The 26,319-nt window shown below is 35.3% G+C and overlaps 1 protein-coding gene across 10 annotated transcripts in view; it reads left to right on the top strand.

Moving 5' to 3' along the window:
• Nucleotides 1-25,900, top strand: part of STXBP5 (syntaxin binding protein 5) — a 114,435-nt gene extending 88,535 nt beyond the window's left edge. For 3 of the 10 annotated variants that reach the window (XM_074862904.1, XM_074862907.1, XM_074862906.1), the window contains 7 exons: nt 7,038-7,088; nt 11,276-11,515; nt 12,966-13,335; nt 15,890-16,055; nt 16,982-17,093; nt 19,317-19,537; nt 20,237-25,900. In XM_074862904.1, the coding sequence (XP_074719005.1) occupies nt 7,038-7,088; nt 11,276-11,515; nt 12,966-13,335; nt 15,890-16,055; nt 16,982-17,093; nt 19,317-19,537; nt 20,237-20,278 (1,202 nt within the window). In that variant the 3' untranslated portion in view covers nt 20,279-25,900. Of the gene's footprint in view, nt 1-1,098; nt 1,300-7,037; nt 7,089-11,275; nt 11,516-12,965; nt 13,336-15,889; nt 16,056-16,981; nt 17,094-19,316; nt 19,538-20,236 lie in introns of all 10 variants that reach the window. The other 7 variants (XM_074862909.1, XM_074862905.1, XM_074862908.1 and 4 more) reach the window with 3 other exon arrangements.
• The last annotated feature ends 419 nt before the right edge of the window (nt 25,901-26,319 follow it).

Genomic DNA, 26,319 nt, shown 5'->3' with positions numbered 1-26,319 from the left:
GTAGAAATCAATCCTCAATTTATGAGTTGACTATCTGAGACTATTTTGAAGTTAGTTCATATTTGAATAAAGGCTGAAGTCTGCACTTGCACAAGCAATCGAAATCTTCCACCTCTTCAACCTTTCCATGCCCGGGTGAAGAGAAGTGGAAGCTAACTTCCATTAGACTTCCTCCAGTGGGTGGTTATACACTTGAGAGGACTGTGAAAGGGACTACCTACCTATGCAAGTTAGAAGAGTATCCTACAGTTTTCATAACATAGAACTATGTAAATATTGTGAAAATGCAAGTGAAATAATTTTATCTCCTGCTTTTTCTACAGTACTTATTAAGCAGTAATAAGCTTAGGCTCCCGGGGCATTTATCTGACCCATAAAACATGGTATAGCATTGTAAACTGTCAAGTTCTTGTGTTCATGAGTGCCAAAATGTTTACATTCTATTCTTATTTTACACTTCCACAATATAAAATCCAATTAAATTTGGCATTTTTTTAGTTCAACTGTGTTTTGATTTCATGATGGTGGTAAGCCTCAAGTTGTGGTGTATAGCCCCCACTGGCTTTTCACTGTTAAGGATTCAGAAAAATCCCAGGTGTCCACACTGGCTCTGAGTTGTCTGCAGGACAGTTGAACTGTGGCTCAACAGTGAGTTACTGTGTTGGGAAAAAAAAAAAAAAAAAAAAAAAAAACCCAACAATTTCCAAAACTTAAGTTTATTCATACAGCAGTGTTCTGTGAGTCCTAATTTAGGTTAATCTTTGTGTCTGGAACCATGATTAGGAGAGCAATCTAGTTATTCAATGTAAACATTTTATTCAATGAGGGAAATATTTCTAGCAGTAAACTTGCTGCACTGTGCAGCATTGTACCTTGCATTATAATTTCTGTGGTTTGATCTTACTGTGGCAGAATTCCTGTTGTACCAAAATAATTGGGACTTCATAGTATCTAGTACAGCTACAGAGAATGCCAGTATCACTATTTGATATTTTAATACATCTTTGTATCTTCCTTGAACTGAAAGCTTGTATTAATACATTGGTTTTGTCAAAGGTATATGTTTGTATATCTATTCCATTCTGTCTTCACTCATAGGTTCTGGTACACCAAACAATTCTGATGATGATCAAAAAATGAATAATTTTATAGAAAAGGGTACAGTATTTTTCTCTTCTATAGTTTTATTTTTCTTCAGTTTATATTTTGATACACTTAGATTGATCTTTTTTATTAAAATATTATTTACAGTGAAGACCAAAAGCAGAAAGTTTTCCAAGATGGTAGCCAATGACATAGGTAGGAACTAGAAAAATTCTGCTCTGTTCCTAATCCAGTGCCTTACTCTATGCAACACTAACCCAGCAGCAAAAAACAAAATAAAATTCAAATTTCAATGCATCAAGTTATTAATTTTTCATTCTTTATGCTAATTGGTAATTCTGTGGGCTGCTTCTGTACTAAATATGCTGGGTACAATTTTTAAGAAAATCAAGGATACTGGTGGTTCAAATTCTCTGATTTTACAATTGCACTTCTCTATTTTCTGGATGGGTGAAATTCTAATCCGTACTAAGAGTTCAGTCTATGCAAGTCACAACATTATTCCACTACTTTTGCAAAGGTACACTCTCTTTGAGGACATGTGGCTGATTTAATTTCTTTTTATGTGTTGCATTCATAGCCATATGGTCAGATTTCCATGTTACTATGGTCAAGATAGAGGTAGTATCATGTTTCTATTTAATCATCTGGAAGAGGACTTGCTCATATAAGTACACCACATTACTGTTACAGAACTGCATTTACTTGCCTGCATCCAGCAGTGATGCAATGCCCTGCCAACTCCAGACTTGTCTTAACAATTTGGTGACAAAATTTCCTTGGAATATGTTGTATACAGGTAGATTGAACCCTTTTATGATTGGAATGGAAATTAACTCTGCTTCTGATAACAGTATCATTAAATAAATGAAGGCAAGAGGCTGTATGGTTTAATTTTGGGAAAGGGACTCTTCTTCCTTAACTGGGATATGGTTATTTTCATTTCAGAATTGCTGTGTTGATGGTTCATTTTGTTTTCATTTAGTACATTAGTATGTCATTGTAGCAGGATTTCATTTTATCTCTTTAGTCAGATCAAAGGTCGAAACTACTTCATCTAGTAAAACTGTTTGCTATACTACTATTTCATAGGTTGTTTGGAACCATTGGTTAAGATTAGGGAGGAGGAGATTTCTTTTCCTGTAGTGTCCCTTTGATTTGCTATTTGGGAATTTAACTTTTCTCCTAAACCATTAATCCCTTTCATCGCAATTCAGTGATTGAGAAGAATCGAAATTTGGCGAGATAAATACGAGTATAATGAAGTCATCTTTGGAATCTGAGGTACAGAATGAGGAAGAGCAAGAATATGCCCTTTTCTCAGTACTGTGTTGAGCCCTCCTTTCAGTGATAACAGAAATGTTAGGGAAGATGAGTTCTGAGACAGCGGAAGCCTGAATATAATTCAAGAAAGCAAATGGCTGTCAATAATATAGTATATCAATTCATCTGTAATTAAAAAAAAAAGTATCATTTGCATGAGTATTGATTAATATGTTCTCTTAAAGGAAATTCAGACTAACTAGAAACTATGTTCAGTTCTAATGAGATGAACAACACTTAATCTTGTGCATTATATCAGTGCCTGTTGATGAGGTAATGTTTCCCTTTTGTCCCAAAGCAGTCTCTTCTGAACTTAAGACAGCCTGTCTTGTGCAAAAAAAAGTATGCTTGAATGCGACTTCATTATTTTTTCACTTTTTTCAGAGTAATGTTACAGTATTAATAAAATATGCTAATGACAATTCTATAGAATTGGACATCTGTTTCAGCTTGAAGCCTTTCAACTGAAAGTATTGTAACTGTTTTTCACAGTTAAAGCAAAACATTTATTTACAAGTAATGTGTTCTTTAGGGTGTAAATTGAACGCAGAGTTAATTGAGACAATAATGCATTTGACGTGTAATTCATAAGTGTCTCCCAGTCAGCCCATACTGTGATTTGTGTAACTTGCACAGTTTATTGGAAGTTTAAAGAAACTTAATTATTTCATCTGCATTCTGTTAGAGTTTTGAGTGGTTCCATGCTGTGCACTGAATGGATTTTTCACTCCATGTTTTCTACACCTTCTCTGGCATGTTTACTCTGCATGGCTCTTCTGAACTTACATTCTAAGCTCTTCCACAAAAGTAAAACACCTCTTATTCAGTGTTAGTAGTTGCATGGGTTTGCATTTCATTGTTTTAAACTGAATTTCTAACTAAATGTGAATGGAAAATGAGATTTGTAAAATGTGTGTGTCACTGTCATTAACTTCACCATGTTGTATGAAACAAATTGTTTAACTGTATTCACATGGATAAATTTGATGTATGTAGCATGGTTGTAGCTCTTTGCACTGGCATTTAGTGCAGCTGGTTCAAGTTTTTTTTCCATTCTTTGTCAATGTGTGAAATATAACCTGCCCAATGGATTGCAAAACAGAACAAGAATTATTTACACTGATAATTTCCGTTGCTGTTAATATCACTCTTGTGTTTTTTGTCACGTGGGAACAGTGAGTAAGGGAATACTGCTTGCAAAGTGCGAAGTAATATCGTTTCAGTGACAGGGCTGTAAGGTGGTAACATAATACACATACATTGAGAAATATGAAGCTGTTGACAATTTAATTATTTCATTGAAACTTATGTAGAGACATCTTAATTTCTACAGATTTCTATCATTAGTGACAATATCAGACAAGGATTCTTGCTTCATTAAAGGATCAAAACCCATCTAAGACTGCAACAATAGCATAACACTTCAGCTTTGCCATGTATATCTATTAAGATATTCAAACTGATGTGCCGTACATTGTAGAGTATCAGCTCAGGATAACCCCCTGCAAATAAAATGTATCTATTACTTTTAAGCCACAGCTTTCTACTGATAGCTTAGTCATGTCTCAGCCTTCAGGTTTTCTTCATTGAATTGGTTGAGCCTGCTATGCTGAAATATAACATGCTATTCATGGTAACCTTTCATATTTTAACACCTGCACCCTCAAGCTTGACCTGTGAGAAATCTCCAAGAATCCTGAATGTTGGTTTTGGGCAGTTCTCTAATATCGTACTTTTATATGCTACTTATTTAATTGTATATATTATCAACAGAGAGAATGTTTGTGTGCCTGTGTATGACTCTAGGTTTTCTGATTTAGAGGAGTATTAAATGTAGGTGTAAGCACAGGCAAAATAGTCATTGTTGCTTTGAGCAGCAGTCTACTAGGAGGAGTCAAACGGCTTCCCAGTCTCTGCCTCCTTGTCTCACACCAGGTATAGACGGGTAGTCTTGGCTGTAAATGCTGCAGCAACCACCACCACACCAAAAGAGGTTTTAAACTCTGGTATGACAGCTACTACTTGAGATCAGCCACACCTAGCAGGAGCAGTCACCATCACCTTTGCCCTGTTGTACAACTGGAGTAAAAAGCCTGACATTGAGCACTCTGTAGATCTCTATCCTATCTTTTCCATTTCTCTGATTTACATCTTTTGTGACGTAGTTGTCTAGCATGTTGCTGTTTTTTGTCTGAGGCGTAGCAAAACTGAATTTTCCAAAACTATTGTAAACTGTAAGCCAGATACAAATACAAGCAGGGTATTTTTATACTAAGTAATGTTAGTTAAAAACAACTTAGCTGGCAAAATACTCCTATTTTCTTATTGCATCTTTAGGTACTTCTTTCTTTAAACACAAGATGGCACTACTGCTACTTAAATAGGTTCTTGTTTCCTATTTACATTTGAATTATTGAGGGGTTTGGCACAATGTACGTTTTGAAATGTATTTTTTTTTGCATAACACATTAATTCACGATTTCTAGCAGTGACATCCTTTTTAACAATCCATGTATCCTCTTGTCCTATTAATGAGGCATAGTTCAGCATTTATAGAAAATGATGTCTGACAAATTTCTTTTACCTTATCAACCTAGTTCACACCGCTGGCCTTTCACTAAGAACCAAAAAGCTAAAACTGTGAATTGACTCTTAGAATCCAATGCATTTGCCTGTACTTGTTATTACCTGCTATATTATCTGTTACCTACTATCTTTGGTGGGGAGCAGTTTTCTCCAAAATGTTAAAATTGTGTTAAACATTTGTATTAGAAAAGCCAAAAGTGACCACTCAGGTCTTCAAAGTGGCTAGGTTAATTAATCATTGCAGGTATTCACACATGGTAAAAGCTGTGAAAAGCCAAAAATAAATTATTTTCTGTGTGCATACTTGAGCTTTTGTTCAGTATCTCGGCTTTTATGATTTATGTGTCTAATACAGAAAACAAGTCTTATGATGAGGAGTGCCTGTCTTGTAACTGACAATTCCAGATGAGGTTTCATGATCTCTTTCAAGCTGATGTAAACTCAACCTGAGAGCAAAAAAGATGGGTTCCTGGTCACTAGTGCTGTTTTGTACCATGGTTTTCTGTTTGTATAGCTGAGCTCTGTTCTGAAACAGGAGTTGATCTTATTGAGAACAACCCTTGGCAGAAACTTCATTTAGATGAGTTTTGGCCTTGCCATTAAGCTAGACAGATGCCAGCGTGAATGCAAGTATAAGGGTAGAAAACACGTAGTCAGTCTGCCTTTTTCAGTTTCAGCCTGCACTAAGTTAAAGTGACTAGCATTTTAGTCTGAGAGTAAGTAATGTCAATTTAATTTGAATAAGACATACTTTGTAACATTGACACATGAAGGAAATTAGAAGATTATTTCTGGAGTCTTATTCTCAAATTTTTATAATGTGTGACAGGAATAAAACTGTTCAACTATTCAGATAACTAGCATTTGCAATATTGATGAGCATAATTGATGATACAATGAAGTATTTCACTTTTTGAAGGAATAGAAGTAACTTTAAATCACATGCTGTTCTTCAAGATATGTAGAAAACAGAATGATTTCTGTTAAAATGATAATTAGAATAAGTTAGCTCCATTTTTAGTGGAAAGAAGCAGCAAGATTCGGGCTGCTTTATGGCTGGTATCCATTACAAGGTACTCCAGAATTAGGCTGTTCTCAACATCTACTTTAGGTAGAGAAGTATTACCATTACAAGATAGTGAAGAATTAAATGGTATATCAAAAATCAAGAATTTGTCTGGGAAATAAATTCAGAGTCTAGCCCTGGTCTAGTAATTAAGCTACATCAAAATTATTCCTTCCTCAGTAATTCATGAAAGAAAGATGGAAGAGGGATGTATGGCTACTAGTTTCCTAGTGACTTTTCTAGCAGCATTTGTTAGTATTGTACTGCATTTTAAATGGACCAGAAGATTTCCATTACTATAAAGAGAATTTTCCAAGTCAGGGATGAGCTCAAGTGGTATTTTTTACTTCAGCAGTATTATCAAAATTATACTATCTTTTGTTTGATAGTGTTGCAAGTGTTTGTATGCTGTTGATTTTATAATTATTCTGTGTAATGTCATTCTTCTAAGGTTGCGGATTGTGTCTCAGATTACTAGCTTTTTACACATGTGCATTAAAGTTTTAGTGTGATTAAAAGATCATCTCTTTTCTATTTTAAATATCTCGGGTTTGATCAGAAAATAGGGCAGAAGAGGGGATGGGATGTTAACTTTATGTAAACTTCAGTGCACATTCTTGCAATAGCCAACAGTCTGTTTTCTGTCCTCTCACCTGAGGAGATAAAACTTGAGATTGAGCCAAAGCAAAATTCATCCAATCAAGTTCTGCCTGAATCTTGAAGAGAAATGAAGCTTGGCAAAAGTAATAAAACGATATATTTGGGGATTTTGGTATCTTCCATGTTTTACTTTGCACCACTCCCTCGTGGAAGTGAGGCTCTGCTTTAGTAGAAATCCTGTTAAGTACTGCAATTAATGTAATAAACAATGATATATTAAATATTGGGAAAGAAGCAAATAAAGGCCAGCAGAATCATGTTTATTCTTTTTAAAAAAAAGATATACTTCACTTTTCAGCAAAGATGTCCAGGAAGCTAAGTTTGCCAACTGAGTTAAAGCCTGATTTAGGTAAGTTTACATAGTTGATTTTATTTTTACTAAAACTGTTTTATACAATGCGAGTACATTAGAGTCCTAAATTATGTAAACTATGATGACTTTATGTTGCATTTATCTGAAGTGTAGAACTAAAATATTAATTCCACTCTTTTGGGGGGCTCTCAGGCACAAAATGACATTGCTGTCATCATAAGGTAAGCCTGCAAATCTTGTACATGGCTTATCGCACTTTCATCATAATTTTTAGGCCTCTGTCATTCACTTTATCAGTAGTGCTGTGATAGCAAAAGCATGAATAAACAGGTAATGTAAGGAAAATTGCTGCCTGTTTAGAACCATCTGATACATTTTAAATTGAAAAATAAAGTATCTTAAGAATAACAGTATATGTTGAGGTCCACTCAACAAATAGTTGGACATAGTTTTACAAATGTTAATTGTCTTGTGACCACTCTCTCTAAATGAAAGTAATATCCAGCTGTTTGGATGGATGATCAGTCTGAGAATTTCATTTTGCTTGAAAAAGCACAGTAACTTTTTATATAAGAAGCGGTTCAGTTGTGAGGTCTGTAGTATCATTATATTGCAAAACTAAAACAGCATACAAATGAGTAGATTTATTATTTATTTTAGTACTTTCACTGCCAGCTTGTAGATCAGATCCAGCTCCCCTGTCTTGTTCTCTAAAGATGATGGGGGACAGCTGTGGACCTACAGCAGTAGATGCAGCCTGAATGTGAAAGCTGCCTCCTGTCTGCCGCAGTTTGCTCCACCACCTCCAGCAGAATTGCTACCACAACCCCAGCAGAAGAGAGACCGGGATCAGACTGGCAGCTGCAGAGCTGTGTATTTGATAACTGCTGTCAGCAAGGAAAGAGCCTATGGCACCCTGGGATATCCTGAAACCGAGCTAGACCACCCTGACTTAAAATTTATAATTGCGAAATGCTCCACTCGGAGAAACGTGAAGTTGGAAGGAACCTTCAGAGATCCTTTAATCCATTGCTATGGCAAAGATTCAGATGCTGACAATTTAACCTCTGATCTATGCATGAGCCTCCAATAAATAAGTTTTTAGAAAAAATCCCAGACAGAAAGTTCCAATGTTTTATGGTCAGATAAATTTCCTGTTACTTAATCTTCCTTGCTTCCATTTTTACTTTTTCTTGTCCTTTCCACAATGAACAGGCATTAACAAGTGCTCCCTATCTTTTTGTGATCATCTTTTATGCTGTTAAAAGCGGTTATCATATCTCTAATCTTTATTTTTTCAGATTATTTTACAAAATTCAGTTCCTTCTCCTTTTTTAGGTTATGTTGTCTAAATCTAGGAGGGCTTCTGTTAATCTTCTCTGGACTTGGAAGTTTTCCTCATCTTTCTAAAACTCTTGTGCTGAGAACTAGAGGGATTTAACTGTAGCCTTGTTTGCATGAGAGAGCAGAAAAAATTGATTTTTTTCAATCTGTTTCTGTTCATCCTTACTATGTTTACTAATGGCTTAGGGATAATTTCAGTTTAGGGTGAATTTTATCATACTTTGCAAACTGGAACACATTTGTACTTAAATATTATCCAATTCATTCTAATTCTACTGTTTTACTCCCAGTTCTTTGATAACAATAAGTACTTAGAAGTGTTCTTTTCTTTTAATGAAGACCGGAGAAAAGAGAATGCTGAAATTCAGCATTTTCTGATCCTGAACGAGTTTCAGCATTTTCTGCATTTAATATTTACTATTCTTTCTACAGAAATAATGGCATTTTTTTGTCATCTCACTTCTTGTATACTCATAAAATAGTTTATACATTCTGCATTCTAATAGCCTTTGACTGGTTTTGCTTGACTTCGCATGTGTGTGGGTACCTGCACTCAGATGCCTCATTTTGTTCTGTGTAAAATTCTTCTAGGTTTTCAGGTCTGTAAATAACTTAGGCAATCAATTTTTTTTTTTTTTTTTTTTTTACTTCTGTCTTTTCTCCTAGAGGGATAGCATTCACGTAGCTATGTTCAAACATTGCCTGTATTTTTTTTGTCACTTATGTGCCCGTATCTACTGGCTCTAGGAGATCGCTGGAATGTCTTTCTCCCAAGGTCATTATCCTTATCATTTTTTCTCCTTTCTTTCCATGGCTTCTTGAAACCTACTCTTCCATGATCTCATTCTTTCAAATTACTTTTCTGTCTTTAGATCTTTAACCTACCCCTTTTCCTCCCTAAATAGCCAAACCAAAATCCAAAGTATGTGCTTCTGTATTTATCCTCCACTTTCTAAAACAGAAGTTATCCTGGACGTACTCTGGTCTGCATTATACCATTGCTTTTCAATGTTGTAATCCAGATGATTGATACCATTGCCACTAGGTCCAGTCTTTTGGTTTAGTTGCTCAAAAGAGCCTCATCTTTCCATCCTTCTGATGAAGTGGTGTGTAGTGGGTCATCACACTTGTTCCTTCCTCTTCATCTGAAACTAATTCATTAACAAACCATAGATTCTTCTTTGACTTCAGGATAAATAATATGCACTAAAGCAGTTAAACTCTTTACCTTCAGTTCTCTCTTCTGAATGAGTTGTTCACTCTCCACAATGCCCATATTGTCTGGCAACTTAATTTTTATGGTGTTTTTCCAGTCCATTCCAATGTTTCTGGAATTTGTACACATGCTTTTCAAGTATTCAACCAGATGTAACTCAACAAATGCACATTTAATTTTATGCCTATTGCCGTTAACATATATTTAGACTGATTAATCCATGTTAGAGTTGGAAAAACATTAAGTTAGTAAATATTCAAGCCTGAAGAACCAAGCATCTTAAGAGTTTGTGGTCATTAGAAGAATTATAAAAACAAGTAATTGTTTTCATTGTTTTACTCTGGATTTGATTTTTTTTAAATGTGAAAACTTACGATGTCAACATCTGAGTGGTTGACCTAGTTTCTTTCTGTAACCCATGTTTTACATTTGACTTAGCAGGACAATAAATATTGACTTAGCAGGACAACAAAAAAATTCAGCAGGGCAATAATTTTTGTAACCTTCTTGGAATGAGACAGGTATCCTGAGAAGATTCACTGTGTGCTGAGTAGATGTCTGTACTTAGTCCGTTGAAATCTAGTTTGTATGTTTTTTCAAACGCATGTTAGATGTTCTTTGTAGAACATTTTGCAATAATTTAATGAAATTAGCATAGTGATACTTCCAGAAAGTATGTGGTTAGATGTTATCTTTAGATCTTAATCCTAGTTTAAAGATGACAATTGCATCTATACCCTACCCAAAGATCCAAAACCATAACTTAATTTTTTTAAAGTCATGATATAAATTTCATCAAGCTTTTACTAGTAAGGGTTGTCTTGTGCTAAATTTTGGAATGATGAGTTAAGGAAGTAAAACATTAATTCATGAATGCACAGTTAAATTCAGACATGCTGATGTTTTAAGTATCGCCACATATGCAGACAGCATGCAGCTAGAACGGAGCAGCATGTTTACTGGTTTGTGTTTTGTTACTATTAGAATTCACTCTTTTTTAAGAGAACCTTATTTGCTAAGCAGTGAGCAAGACTTCCTGAAAAGTTTTAGTGTCGTTTCTGGCACTACACTACAGTATTCAAAATCGAAGTCTTCAGCTTTGCATACCAGTGCCATGTGGCATTTGGTAGCATTTGATGTTTCTCTTACTAAAAGTTTGGGTGTGTGTAAATAGCCTGTTAGCTCCTCCATACAGTTTCCTAAAGTGGGACAATATTACTATGAGTCATTACAGGTTACATGTGCTGTCTGGATGTCACTGCAGTTCTTAAAGTAAAATAGTTGCATCTTCATAAGATTATTAAACTATGTTCCATGGAAGCCAGTATTTATTAATCTGGTCAATGAACCAATTGGCAGAGAGGTTTGTAATTCAGTTTTTTAAAGGAGGAGTCCTGTTTGATGACGACTGTTATTCTCTGTCCCAAGAAGACAGAAATACGTTCGTGACAATTACCTAATGGCAAAAAGAGTGGGCACTTTGTTCAGGATACAGTGTTGAAAACTGGGCCAAAGGAAATATGACTAAGGAAGAATACAGGACCAATAATCAATAGAATGGTAGTTAGTATATACTTCATGCTAAAGAACAAAAAAGAAAATCTGTATTCTGTTAATCCCTGCATTTTGCCATTCTTTTTAATTAATACTGATTTATTTTCAGATGTCAAAGACAACTCTTTCAGCCGATCCCGGAGTTCTAGTGTTACTAGCATTGATAAAGAGACACGCGAGGCAATTTCAGCTCTTCATTTTTGTGAGACTTTCACAAGAAAGTCTGATACATCACCTTCCCCATGCCTGTGGGTTGGGACCACGCTGGGTACAGTGCTTGTCATTGTACTGAACTTACCCCCAGGAGGAGAACAAAGACTTCTTCAGCCAGTAATTGTTTCTCCTAGTGGTATGTATAAAGCAGATGGGCTAAAGTATACTTTGATTAAAGTATTGTTGTTCTTTATAGGTATTTTTTAAAGAAACTGTTTTTCTGAAGTATGGATTAATTAAAAATTAATACATACTCCATTGATCTAGCTACTAAGATTAACAATCTAGATTGGTTACTTCATTACTAGTTTTGAAGTTGCAAGGTTGAAAATGTGATCTCATATAATATAAAAATACCACTTAAATGTATTCTTGCTGAGAAAAGCATGTTTGCTTTCCTTAATGTAGTACCTGGCAATTGTCAAACAGAGATAGCAGAAGACAAGAGTATTTCAAATGCTCAATTTTTCTTTTGGTCATGAAGTAGAAAACTTTTGCTTTTCCTGCATCATGAAAAGGGAATACAAATTGAGCATTGTATATTGAACAATTAGCTTTAAATATTAGTGATAAAATATTCCTTTGTATTGCTGTGAGACATCTTGTATCTTCTTTTTCTGATACACAGCAACTGATTTTGTTGTAGTCACATATTAATGGTTTGATGAATATGCTGTTAGTCATAGATTCAGTTTTCCTGCTACCGCTGTCTCATGCAGAACATGCTGTTCTGCTCCACTTTGCTCACACAGTTGTTGGTATCAGGACATGCAAATTGCAATGCTATTTGATTGAAATAGTGATTAGGAATAGTGTGACCTCTAGGCCATATATGTGAATTGTGCTTATCAAGTCTGGTATTGGCAGCAGTATTCAGCTTTGATTGTAAAGGCAAGGCTGGAGACTAGACAGTATGTTTAATCACTGCATCTGTAGCATAAGCCTTAAAAGATACTGCCATGTGTATGATTTTTTTGTGTACTTAACAAATGTTCATGTTTTTACTTATGTGTGAATAAATGTAAGTAAAATAAGAAATGTAAGAAAATAAGAAACAGAGACAATGATTTAAACAGAGGGGAGGGAAAACTTGTTCCTCTTCCATTTTGTGCTAGAGAGATAGATTCAAGCGTGAACTGCAGGGAGGCAAAAAAACCCACATTTGTATTAAAGAAAAAGGAGGTGCTCACCTTTGACTAATAACACTTATTGTTGATTTAAGCACACTGTGTACTCCTCAGAAGAGAATGAAATGAGTTGCATTTGTGACACTGAACTTTTTGAACAAATGTGCGTTCCAGCTTGGCTCACTTAAATGTATACATTTCTGTTGAAGTTAAAGGAAGAGTATGCATACACTTAACTCTTGAAAACTGGTTTAACGTTTTCTTGAATATGTGCTCTTGCACCTGCTTCATTGGTTTTTAGATAAACCTCCAAAGGTTTTGGTATGTCTGTTTTACTACAGAGGCAAGCCTAAGTTCTTGTTTTCTTTTTTTGTGCTAGCTTCTTAAAGCAATATGTTGTGGCTTGAAAGACAATTTAGGAGAACTGGTTTAGATATGTGCTCTACTTGTTTTTCCTAGGAACCATCCTGAGGCTAAAAGGGGCAATTCTGAGAATGGCTTTTCTGGATACCACAGGATCTTTGGTCCCACCAGCACATGAACCCTGGAGAGAACACAATGTTGCTGAAGATAAAGATGAAAAAGATAAATCAAAAAAGCGACGACCTGTCTCAGTGTCCCCTTCTTCCTCTCAGGAAATCAGTGAAAACCAATATGCAGTGATATGTTCAGAAAAGCAAGCAAAAGTTATCTCACTGCCATCCCAGAACTGTATTTATAAGCAAAACATAACAGAGACTTCTTTTGTTCTTCGTGGAGACATGGTGTCATTGAGTAACAGTATCTGCCTTGCATGTTTCTGTGCCAATGGACATATTATGACTTTTAGGTAAGACCTGTTTGATAGTAACGTAAATATAAAAAGAAAAAATAATCTTCTGCTAGATAAAAAGTTTCCTTTTCCATTAGAATATAAATAAAATAAAAAATCTACACTCACTCAGTGTTGATGAACCTCTAACAGTTGGGCCTGGATAATTTTGATTATGCATTCCTCTTAGTTATGCCTTTAACACATGAAAAAGTTCACCACTTAGCTCAAGCTACCATGATTCAACAGATAGTTCCAAACATGTGATATAGGTCTGTGAGTTGATGAAGTTTGTCTCAGAGGTGAATTTACTCCCTGATGGAGAAAACTGCCTTGAGTCAGACGTTCAGCTGGTACCTGACCACGACTCTGAATATTTTTGTGCAGCTGTTTGCATCACATTCATGCCTCAAGCTTACCATTTTGTTGTGTAGCTTGCTCATGTCTTAAAGGCCTTAAACTCAGGCTATAAAGTCAAGATTAGTTGCTAGCAGTTGTAGTATATGTCATATAAAGTAAGGGGTTTAAGTTATGAGTTTAAATGTGTAAAAGTAATGTTTGAATATACTTACATGTCACCTATGTAATTTTAACATGTCCCTTTTCTTTAATATTTCCAAATGCTGTTTTATTCTGAACAGCAGTGTGTATATACCTGTACCCTTGCACCTACATTTTAGTCATGGCTAATGCTGAGATGAATGTGGAACACGGCATTATAAAACTGTGCCGGTAAAATTCCTAAAAGGTTATTTTTAAGGTTGCAAAAACAAGCTCTCAGCTTGGGAAATTCTCTAAAAATATACTTCTTCAGGAAGTTGTTAGGAACAAAACTAAAGCTGATGCCTACAACAATTAAAAAATAAGTTTTGATTGTTGTCTGTTAACCCCATTGATGTATATCCCAGCATATATTCTAAACATCTCTACGAAATGCTGCTCACTTTGCAGGGCAAGCACTGTTTTTTCCCTAATTAAAACTGAACTTAGTAATGTTCAGGTACCATATATTGAAACAAATCCTGTTTTCATCAGTATTCATTCTGTTTTCTAATTAGCTTTGCATAGAAGTAGGTGCTAAATTATAAACATTGAATTGTTACATTGTGTAGGAAAGTTGAACTCCCAAGTCACTTCATAAGCATGATCTGCTGCTGGGAAGCGGACTTAATGTGCTGTTTGTGTAAAGTTTTCAGAGCATTGTGTCATACCCAAGATGCCCAATACTACCTACTGATATAAATTTAGATAGGACTTAACAATTCTGTTACAGATTTGTTTGATATTGTGAAAATGCTATCGTGGATGTCACGCTTGTCCTATCCGATCTAATGTTTTTGTGTTTTGTCTTGAAGCTGTAAGGATGTTTTGTGCTTCCATTGGTCTGAAGCAAAGCACTTCCCTGTTACTAACTCACTCTTAGGAATTTTCGTATTTTAGAGACGTGCACGGCAGAAATGTCATTTCTGGGTGATCTGCTTACAAGAGAATATTGCTTTTTGTTTCTTACCTGTAGAACTTGCCTCCAAAGTCATGTTACCAGTTCTTCTTCCTTTTGTTTGTCATAGATGAAGTATCTTGCTAAGATACAATCCACAATCTGTAAAATGTAAGCTTAACATTTAGAAATCTCAGTATCATACAAAAAAAACAACCTCAACACTTGCTGTTGCAGTAACTACATCTTTCTTTTTCATTGCTTTTGGCTTCACTTTGCCCCTTTAGTGCTTTTTTTAGTTTCTAGAAATAGTAATCTTATGCAGATGGTATCTGCATCAGAAGCTGCTTAATGTATTGTTGGTACATTTGCAGCTAACATCTTGTGTAAATTTTGTTTTTACAAAAATTTCACAGTGGACGTTTTTGAGACAACGGTTTATTTTCGGTTCTATTTATCAAGACATCAGATGTTCAGTCTCTTCTTGTATTATTACTTTGAGGGAGAGGGATGTTTGGTAGTAAGAGCATTGTTATAGATTGAGTGCACTGCATCTGTTTAGTAGTTTGATGCAGTAAGTACTGCAGTTACACGTGCAGAAAATACAAGGTAAGCAAACTTTGCTCTAAGAGGACACCCTCTTAAATACGCAAACAAAAAAGGTGGATGTAATTCATAAGATTGAAGCTACTGAATTCTGTTTTCTTTTGAAAGCACACCCCTGTGTATTTCTAAGTGTCCTTTTACACTTGTATTTTTAGTCAAGGAAGAATTCTTCACCTGAGAGAAGAGGCAGGGTGTCTAATTGTAAACTTTTGACAGATACTTACCAAAATACTTCGTAATTACTGAATAATGTTTTAAGTTAACCTGATTTACTTCTCAGAGTATCATTTAAATGATGCTTTTGAACGCCTCTGGGATGCAGATGTTTAACTTTTGAGGTGCTACGTTGAAAAATCTCATATTTATGCTTTGAGATTTTGTAATTGCATTAAATGATACCCTGTTTATGTGGTACTTAACGCATATGGTGAAGAGAAAAATAATGTATGGCTAGTTAAAAATTAGCCACTTGATCAATAATAGACAATCCTGCTATATTTAACGGTTTTTTTGATTCTTTTTCTTAAGTTTGCCAAGTTTAAGGCCATTGTTGGATGTATATTACCTGCCACTCACCAATATGCGGATAGCCAGAACGTTCTGCTTCACCAATAACGGACAAGCACTCTATCTTGTCTCACCAACTGAAATACAGAGGCTCACCTACAGTCAAGAAACATGTGAAAATCTTCAGGTAATGAATTAAAAAAATCATTACTGTTTTGTTAGAGATGCTCTGAGGTTCTTGGTTCTAGATTCACGATGCTTACAGTAATTAAGTTTGTCATAAAGTCAATCACTTTGGCTTTCATGGTTTGATTTTTTTTTTACTGTAGAGTCTGATTTGAGATGAATCACTTCTCCTAAATTTTACTGTTTCATCCATCCTTAAATTTTACTGTTTCATCCATCCTTAAATTTTACTGTTTCATCCATCCTTAAATTTTACTGTTTCATCCATCCTTAAATTTTACTGTTTCATCCATCCTCAAATTTTACTGTTTCATCCATCCTCTTGTATTTGAAACAGTTTCTTAATTAATTTATTTTTTTGATCGATAGGCAATTTCCTTGTTTAACATGTGCAGTTAACAAAACTCCCTTGTTCAATTAATGCTGGTGGAGGTGAAGGCTGACATAAGTGGGGAGTGCTAACTTGGGATACTTGAAGGAAGCTATTATGTTTCAGGGGTTGAGAAGATTCTTAGTCATGCTTCAGCTTGGAAGTTATATAGAATACTGAAATAGCAGAGATGCAGGCTGGAAGCTCTGCTTTGGTACCATATGTAGATATGAGTATTTGTAGATACAGTTTCAAAAGAACAAAATCAGGAGTGTTGCCTAAGTTGAGAAGCAAATACAGCTTGACTTGAACCCATTTCTATGTTACTGAATTTCTTGAGTTATAAGCTTGCAACTATCAGAACAGATGGTTTGGACAGATTTCTTAATATGTTTTTATTTTTTATTTTTATTTCCTAAGTCACTTTGCAAAGGCAGATGCCTATTAAAGCATGTTCCTTTTGAAATTCAGATCCACAAAATAAATACTCTGAAAGAGTATTCCATTAATTTGTCTGTGAAATAATGTATGCCTTCTGTCTCTTCTTCACTGTAAAGGAAATGTTGGGTGAGCTCTTCACTCCTGTAGAAACACCAGAAGCACCGAACAGGGGGTTCTTTAAAGGTCTGTTTGGAGGTGGGGCACAATCACTTGACAGAGAAGAACTATGTAAGTTTTTAGTATTAGTTATTTTTCTGGTATTTCTGCCCGAGGAAGCCAGTGATCCTTGAGAAATGTATTACCTGTGTTAATAGAACATTACATTTGCAGAAAGAAAAGTGAAAAAGGGAATGACAAATACTTTCATAGCTTTTATGTGTTGTTCACCTTGCCAAGAAGATCAGAAAAGCTTGGTACTGTTTTCTCACAAACACCTTTACCTCATTTATTCAGGAGTAGCTTATAAAACAAATGAGAAAGCTGATCTTATTTTCATTCATCTTTATGAAGTGTATAGTACTGTCCATGAATTTCTTAATGCTGTTAAACTGAAAGGGGCTGGTTCTGGAGAAGACTATTCTGGACAGTGAGAAAATTAAAACTGCATTCTACTTCAGTTCATTTGATAGATTCTTTTTCCTCACTTGACTTGTGCAGAGATGCCTTAGTAATGAGAGCAAGGACAGAACTGTATGATAGTTCAATTCAGTTCTCTGTTCATAGGACAGTAAAATTCAGATTTGGTGAAGCTTTTATTGCTTTATCATTTTCTCATTGTTTTTTGATTACAGTTTATTTTACTGTGATGGCATGCATAATTTTAATATATTAAAGAAAACTAATTTTGACTTATTCAGATATTTTCTAGAGGAAGCATCATATTATGCAAGTTTATTTGTAAGAACTGTTGCCTTTTTAACATGAAACATAGCTGTTAAAACAGACAAGGCTTCTTGGCAATCCTTTCTTTTTTTATTGGTTCCTCTAATAAATCCAATAAAAATTAGTCTTTACTACTTGTGCCTGTACATTTTGAACAAATATCAAATATTTAGAGGTCACTTCCTGCATTAAAAATACCATTTGTATTTATATATGTGTAATACTTCAAAAGGTTGATCAAGTATTCTGTTAGAGAAATCTGTGTGCACAAATTACAATTAGAGTGACTGGGGCAAGGAAAAACTGCCTTTTCATGGCAACAGAAAAGCACTCTTGTAACTTTAGAAGCTATTTCTTTACGTTATTTCAAGTTTTCATGTTTTGGCTCAGATTTTCAGAAGGAAAACAGTATCGAATGGGAGAAAACAGCCTGATGAATTGTAGCCTGAAAGTGATTTCAATAATTCAGAAGACATCTGAAAATGTCTTTTAAATAGTCATATTTACTATGAGGGTCACATCAGAATCTGTAATAAGTGAAATTATTTCTCTTTTTTATTCTTGGGAATTCACAGAAAGGTGTTCATAGTGTTAGTTAAAATCTAAGTTGTTCCTCCTAGAAGCATAAAATCAAATCAGAAAATCTTGAAATATTGCAGCAAACCTTGTTAATTTTTTCCTAGAGGTGAAAAAAAGAAAATATTTAAACCATAATTTCATTGTTTAAAAAAAGAGTTGAAGAATATTTCATTTGACTTCAACATCCAAAAATGTTTTGGCCTTCACTCAAGCTTTTGTAGAGTATACAATTCAAGCATGAGCTTGACATGTCCATTAAGTGTCTAGACTGAAGTAGGTGCCTGAGGTCCCTTTATGAGCAAAGGAGATGTAGTCAGTGCAGTCACTGGAGTTAGGAGCTGTTCAGCTGAAAATTCATGGGTGTTTACTTTAGGATGAGCTGATTTGTTCTTACTGCTGTACTGCCTTTTCATGATTTACATTACATTATTTTTTTTACAAGATCTTTACAATAATGAGAGCATAGACACATAATCTTCAGGTGTCTGCACCTAAAATTGAACTTTCATCAAAGGAAACTTTAGCTGGTGGAGTTGTACTGGCTGGCTACACCAGCAGAGCACTTCCAGAACTGACCGCAGCTTCTATTTTCAAAATTCTCCTGCTTTGTCTGCTGAACTCCCAGCACCTTCCATGTGAAATAAGCTATATTGTTAAAAACCACTTCACCAGCACAATTCTTTTGATGACTGTGATGCCAGCACTGTTGAGAGAGTTTTAATTTCACACTTGAGCTGTGAAAAGGTTATCATTTTACAGCCTGCCTGGAAACTTGGAAATATTTTTGAAAATCTCTATTTTACTAAATAGTAGCATGTAGTAACATTGAGTAGTGACTGTTGTTTGTAGTTATGCCTATTATTAGGTGCTTGGTGTCCATGCAAAGAAATGGTGCCTCTTTATAAACTAGTTACATTGGTATTTGGTATTTGTGTAATAATGATAGAAAACCTTACTGTTCTGTTTTTGCTGCTTTGCAAATGCCTCCAGTTGGAGAATCGGCATCTGGGAAAGCATCACGGAGTCTTGCCCAGCATATTCCAGGGCCTGGGGGTATTGAAGGTGTCAAAGGAGCAGCATCTGGTGTAGTTGGTGAACTAGCACGAGCCCGGTTGGCACTAGATGAAAGAGGACAGAAACTAGGAGAACTAGAAGAAAAAACTGCAGCCATGCTTTACAGTGCTGATTCTTTCTCTAAACACGCTCATGAGGTGAGTCTGTTACATGTTAAACAACATTAAACTGATTCTCTGTGGAATAAATGCAAGTTTTGCAAGTAACTGACTTCTGCAAAGGTATGTTGGAGGTATCTAAAGGGAATGCAATATCATTGATAAAGGACACTTCCCTTTTATCTATCAGTGATTACTCCTAATGATTAAGTGTTAATGTAAACAGTTTTGTCGTGTGGCACATTGGCCTAGAGCATACCCTCTGCATGAGTGGTATGTAGACTTCCAAAAGTGCAGCTCAGTTCCCATTACTTAAAGAATTTGTCACTGAATTAGATAAGAAGAGCAATGCTCTGTGAGATTTCTGTGTTTCTTAAGATCCAGTTGTTGCATGCAAACCCCACGAGTCCAAGGTAATTTTTTTCCTCAGTAACTACATGGGATGGCTGTCCTCTTCTGTGTTCATGCGGATTTCTTTCCATCCCCTAAACTCTTGTGCAACCTTTCCATTCCCCCCAAAAATGTCTCTTTCTGAGTCCAGATCAGCAGCAGTGATGCTACCATTAGAAAATTCATCATGCTAAACCCTCAGTGTTCAACAACATTGTTGTTGCAGTTTTGAGAAACCTTAAAGTCCCTCTTTCTCATGTTGCTTTGTAAGCATATAATTTGTTTGTCTTGTTGTACTTTTTGCTACGCTATAGTAACAGTAATTGGAAATTGTTTTTTGTTTTTTAGATGATGTTGAAGTACAAAGACAAGAAGTGGTACCAATTCTGATGATGCTCATCAACTACATCTGTTTAATTTTGTCCTGATGAAAAAAAATCTTGTTTTTTCATTAATTTTGGCAGGACCATTGAAATTTAAAGGAGTATTCACCATTGGATACTGTTGTTTCCTAGCACAAATCACACACTGTTTTACCTCAGTCATGGCTTTAACTGAGGAGCTTTATATTTAAAAGAAACACACACAAAAAACCAAACTTGAGTGTTTCTTAGCTGTTGGTTAGCTGATAGCTGGAACAGAGAAGGTAACTAGAACATGTGGAAAAGAGGGTAAAGGGAAAACGTAGTGTGAGGTGGGCAGGGGCAATGCAGGGTCAATCCTGTGTTAATATTTCATATGCCAAAAGTTTTTGTGCTACTGTAATTGCTGCCAGTGTTATACCCTCCTGTGAGGAGAGGCAATAAATCAGGGGTCCAAGAGCTGGAATAAAGTTGTTTGTCTTGCTGGACAGTAGCTAACTTACGCTTACCCTCTCTAGGACTCACTATATTTACCATTATCGTTGAAGAAGAGTTGAAGTTTGCTGTCACTTCTTTCATCAGAAAAGCTGGAAGCTTGGAAGATTTCTTGTTGAAAATTGTATACATAGTTGACCTGTGCATAGTCTTTTCTTGGACCCCTGCTCTAGTATTCTTGTATTCACATCATATTCTGTGAAGTGCAAAACAAGAGAATGCACAATTTTTGCATTAAAAAAGTTAAGTGAATAATATGACTGGAATGTGTCATACTGGGAGTTTTCATTTGTGTTATGGCCGTACAGTGTGAAATGTGGTAACATCTTCATTGTGGTAAGAATACTTAAACTTCAGTTAAATATTATTTTTTGCCAAAAATAGTTACTGGTTCAGTTTTTATAACATTTAGAATTGGCTGTGGGTTCTATTCATGCTGTAAATTTTCATAAATGTTTAACAGAATGTATCTTTACAGCCATTAATTAAAATAGCTGAGATAGTTTTACTTAAGTTCTAGTTGCCCCTTTAGTCCTTTACTATGAAATTGGATAATCTTGGACTCAGGTTTTCAAACAGTTTCACACTCCATGGAGGTGCTGATGCATGAATAATGGCAAGCATCTAATAGTTAATAATTGTCAGTATACTGTTTAGCAAACTTCTAATCCTGCTAGTAGAACTATTTTACAAGTATGTATCTCAGCCCCACCCAGCACCTAAGGCAGTTGGCCTAAAGTTTGGGTTTAGTCTCTAAAGCAGTATTTTCAATGTGGGCAGTGGTAAGTGTCCACTAAAAACCTTCAGGAATGGGTGAAATAATGTTCAGTTTGGGTGAGGTAAATAATATAGTTGAGCTAACTTGTTAACAGCTGCTGCACTAAAGTTGTAACAGTGGGAATGACCAGAGCTCTTTATAAAAGAGAGGATTCCTTAAAATAGATGTTGGCATTTCAAAAATTCATTCAGACTTTTTTCCTCAACATAGTTACTGACAGGTTTTGTTTTACAAAGGGGAGTACTTAGAAGCTAATAGGTCTACGTTGTCTGAAATTAATCATTTGGGTTTGCTTCTCCAAGCATCACATTCTGTGTGGTTTTTTTCACACACTTTCTGAATGTTCCCAAAGCAAAACCTTGGTTATATTTGTATTTTAAAGTGATGTTGCAGGTACATAGATAAGGCAACCTTACAAAGCACTTAAAGAGTGCAAAATATTGAAGTTACTGATGGTTCTTAATCAATTTTTCAAATGACAGGCAAATATGTTTGGGCTTGGTAGCACAAATTGATAAATTTTCTGATTTTATGTATAGTGACGTTTAATTTAAAAAGCCAAGGAAATTCTGTTGCCAGTACGAGGGCATGCCATACCATGTCCACTGTTCAAAGAACTTAACAGATGAGAATGTGACAATTTGAACAGGCAGCATTATGATTTCTTGATGGCCCTGTCCCTTACCTACTGAGGCTGTGTCAACACCAGTTACTTAACTCAGCTTGTCACACAGTTTTTGCCTCTGCATGTAAATTTCTTTTTTAGTGTCTAATTAATGCATATTTAAATTAACACCATTTTGTTAAAAATCCGGGTTAGAAGAAAACTAGATAAACTCCTATTCATTTTTTTTCCAAAATAAAATACCCTAGCTGACAGTTGTCCCCTTCCTTATCTCATGTTTATGAATTCAGATGACTGATTATTATTTGACCTGGTGAAGATGAACTGTATTTCAGGGCAACAAAATCCTGGAAAATTAGTCTGGTCAGGCTCTGGGCGAGAGGATGGCAAAAGTACTTTTCAGCAGATCGTGGTATCAGTGCACTGGAAGATGCCCTTGGCATGAAAGGAAAGCATACTTAACTTTCTCATCAAGAAACATTTGACAACCACCAGCAAGCAAAAAAAAATAAGAGGCAATGAGAGACCATCTGCCAGTACAAGAAGAGTAGTGGCTCATTGGGTATTATAGAATTTCACAGTTGAATCCTTTTTCTGTTGCATATGTTCAGAGCATGCTTCTAGATTGGATAACTAATGAAAGGATTGCTCATGAGATCAATACACAAATGGTTCTTGGTCAATAAAAGGGGCTATGTATAATTTTAGTCTAAAACGTTCTTTTCCTTCTCTGTGGAAGGAAGTTGATCGTACACACATCATTGCATCTTATTCTGCTATTGGTGGTGCACCTTTTGTACAGCAAAGTATATTGCAATTCTTGGGGGGGAAGCACCCCTGTTTTTTTCGCTAGCATTTTAGTTGTGTGAAACTTTTTTAGAGTGTCTGGAAAACTATAAAATACAATTGAGCTATTACTTTTTTATTTTTTTTGATGGAAGTGTAAGAAACTGCTGCTACCTATTTGTTTATATGTAGTGTGTCTCATTAGAAACTGTAAACTGAAGAAGCTTTTCTTCACCTTAGTCCTGCCAGACTAACTTTTGAATGTTGATATGTGTAAATATGCGTGCATTCCAAATAATTCTGAAAGTGTTACACCACAGGCATCTCCAGTGATTTGCTCTTCAGCAAACAGTCAGCTATAAAATACAGTAATATATAGCTGTGTTCCTTGTCTGTCTTTATGCAAAGATTTTTGCCTGAGGTGATACTTGCATGGTAGGTGATGCTGGAAAGCTACATCCAAAGGAGGATTTTTGGAAGCAAGTTCATTTCCTTTTTTTTTCCTTTTTGTTTTCTTTTTCTCTTTTTTTCTTGTTTTGGGTTTGGGGTTGGGTTTCTTTTTTTGCTTAATTAATGGCACTGATCCTACCTGAACTTTTAAACTTGAATTTTTCCTGCACTTTAATTCAATCATAGTATTTTATTCCTTTTTTTTTCTGCATTTGTGCAATTCAGGTTCATTATTTGTATATAAACACACACGTTCAATAAAGACTTCAGAACAGATTACTTTCAGGCACATTTGCTAATTATGTGACTATTATTTAGAATGTGTGTTTTCTTAGCAAAATATGTATATACAAGTATATACAATATAGAATCTAATGGAGGGCACGTATCCTGTGTCAGCATTCAGTTTATAAATTTCTGCAACACTTTCAGATTTGTTACTAGATAATACAATAAAATCTGTTATATTTATACATACTGCTTAAGAATATACTTTTAGTTTTAAATAATTTTTATATGTACACTTCTACCTTTAATTTTAAAAAGACTTACGTTCAATTTTTAAGTCAAAGTACTTAAAGTATGTATATTATCCATAGAAGAAGTTGTTTTAAGCTTATGAATACATTCATATCTCATATCGAGATGATACAGTTACTAAGCAATGAAAACAAATAGCCCATTTTGCTTTGCGGAAAATAATCATACTTATTTTTACCTCCCATTTTGAACATTCTTAAACAATTCCCTAAGTATGGAGAGGGGAGATAATGCATTCAGAAAATTAACCTAATGTAAAAGTTTTCTCAACAGCTGCAGTCTGTGGCTGACTAGTTTTCTATGACTTTATTTCTTTAGGTATACACATGAAAGATTTTTTTTCAGCTCTCTTGGACTTTTAAAATTCCCCAAAACTGAAGTGAGGTTTGTCCAATAAATATTTTCTTTGAGTAATGTATGAATCTTGATTACACATCAGCTCTTTACATGTAAATCAGGGGTTTATTTTGTATACTGAACATGTGTTGGAAAACTTACAGCCTGTGGCTGAAGTGCCCTCTTCTTTCTCATCATGGTTTAACATACCTGGGCAGGCAGTGATAGCAGCTGAAGTCCAGTGCGGGGGGGAAGGAGTGCAGTGCCTTGCCTCCCTCTGAGTTGCAGGGTAATTTGTTGGTTGAACCTTTTCTCACTCTAGCCAATATCCTGTATAATTTATGTGATTCTTTTTGGGTGGATGTTGATAGCTTTGCTACTACCACAAAATTTTCAGATACTTTGTAGACAGAAATTAATGATATTTAGGGGGAGGAAGTAAGTAAAATGGAAAAAAAGATGTGTAGTGTAGGCAAATCAGCTAACCCAATTTTATTTCAGTTCTCATTGAAAGGCTAAGTTAAGCTGGGCCAATTTCTTCTTATGCATGTTATAAAGATGTGCTGTATGTCATCTACTTTATTACTGTTTCAAGTCAGATGAGTGTACTGTGTTTCTGAGTTCTTTTAGATTTTATAAAGTTTAGGCTTAAAGATACGGGCGTTCATTTTTAAAAACAAGAAGAGGAAGGAAAAACAAGACAGAAACATAGAACAATCAAATGAAAGGTGTCAATCAGTATTCCCTTTAGTTTTCCATGTAAAGCGCCTAGTTTAAGTCCTACAGCTGTAGGTTACTTTGACACTTGTGGGTTTTTTTGTTAGTACCTAAGTTACATATTACCAGGCAAATAATAACTAGAAGTTAAACTGTTTCAGTTGAAAACATGTAAGGAGTTGTATGTGGATTACCACCACCATTCAGGAATAGGTGATGCAAAAGGAGAGGGGTGGGAACATGTTTTAAATATTCCCTTTTAAAACAGAATTGTAAATAAGCAGTACTGTGTTATTTTAGACCTGAGCTCTGCTATCTGTAGTGGTTAGAACTAGGAAAACATGCTGCTTTCTAGTTATGCTACTGTTTCATTGTACCAGCACCATGGGGGAAGAATAAAAAAACATCAGTAAATTTTTCTAACATTGCCCACTTGTGGGTAAGCATGCTTGATGTGTAGCAGTTCTCGTTTATGTATATCTTAGTGTGTACATGTGTGTTTTCTTTTTTCTTTTTGTTCATTGCAACTTACTCTTCAGTTAAGTCTTGCTGAGCCCCACTAGCTCTTCTGAGGGTGATTACTGGAATATGCATTTAGGTAGGGTTGCAAATCCATCTGTCTACAAATATAGTTTCATATGAACTGCAAACTGTACTGTTACAAACACAACTATGTTAGATTGCATAGAGTTATTTTACTTACATGTACTTGAACTGAACTATGTCATCATAACAAAGTTAAAAAATTAAGTATGGAATATTTTTGTAAATAAAAATACCTGTGCAGCTGGTATTTTAAATTTAAAATGTATTATACATTAATGTTTCAGAAAAAATGTTCATATATGTGTATATGAATGTGTCATTATGCTGAAGGGCTCTTGATTGGGCAAAATAAATAAAAATTCAGATCTCTCCTGAAATGAGTGGAGCTTACTCCTTCCTAACCAGTTCTTTTCCTGCTGGCTGGAGCATGCAGTGACTCCTTGCCAAAAGAGAGGCTGTTTCATTTTGCTTAAGTTTTCATGAGATGTGCTTTGTAATGAGCAGAGTGGTGTGTGCTTGAAGTGCTAGCAGCCGGGCTGGCAGTGGGTAGCGCCTAAGGAGCACAGAAGGCGAAATGGTTTGTCTGTGGTGATGTTTCCAAGCAAGTCTAAAAGCATTCTGAAATGCACATCTTGATGGTGACGATGTGAAGTCCTCTTACCCTTTTAAGCGATCAGAAAAGTTCAGGTTTTCATTTTACAGATTCAGTAAAGCAAAGTACTTTCTGTAGCTGCATTTTGATGGTGTTCATTACTTAAAAAATTCAATTTCATTAAATCTGGGGTGCATGGGGAGA

Source organism: Strix uralensis, chromosome 3 (genome assembly GCF_047716275.1).
Source record: "Strix uralensis isolate ZFMK-TIS-50842 chromosome 3, bStrUra1, whole genome shotgun sequence".
Taxonomy (NCBI): Eukaryota; Metazoa; Chordata; class Aves; order Strigiformes; family Strigidae; genus Strix; species Strix uralensis.
The sequence above is the reverse complement of the archived record's forward strand: the minus strand, read 5'-3'. Positions and strand labels throughout refer to the sequence as shown.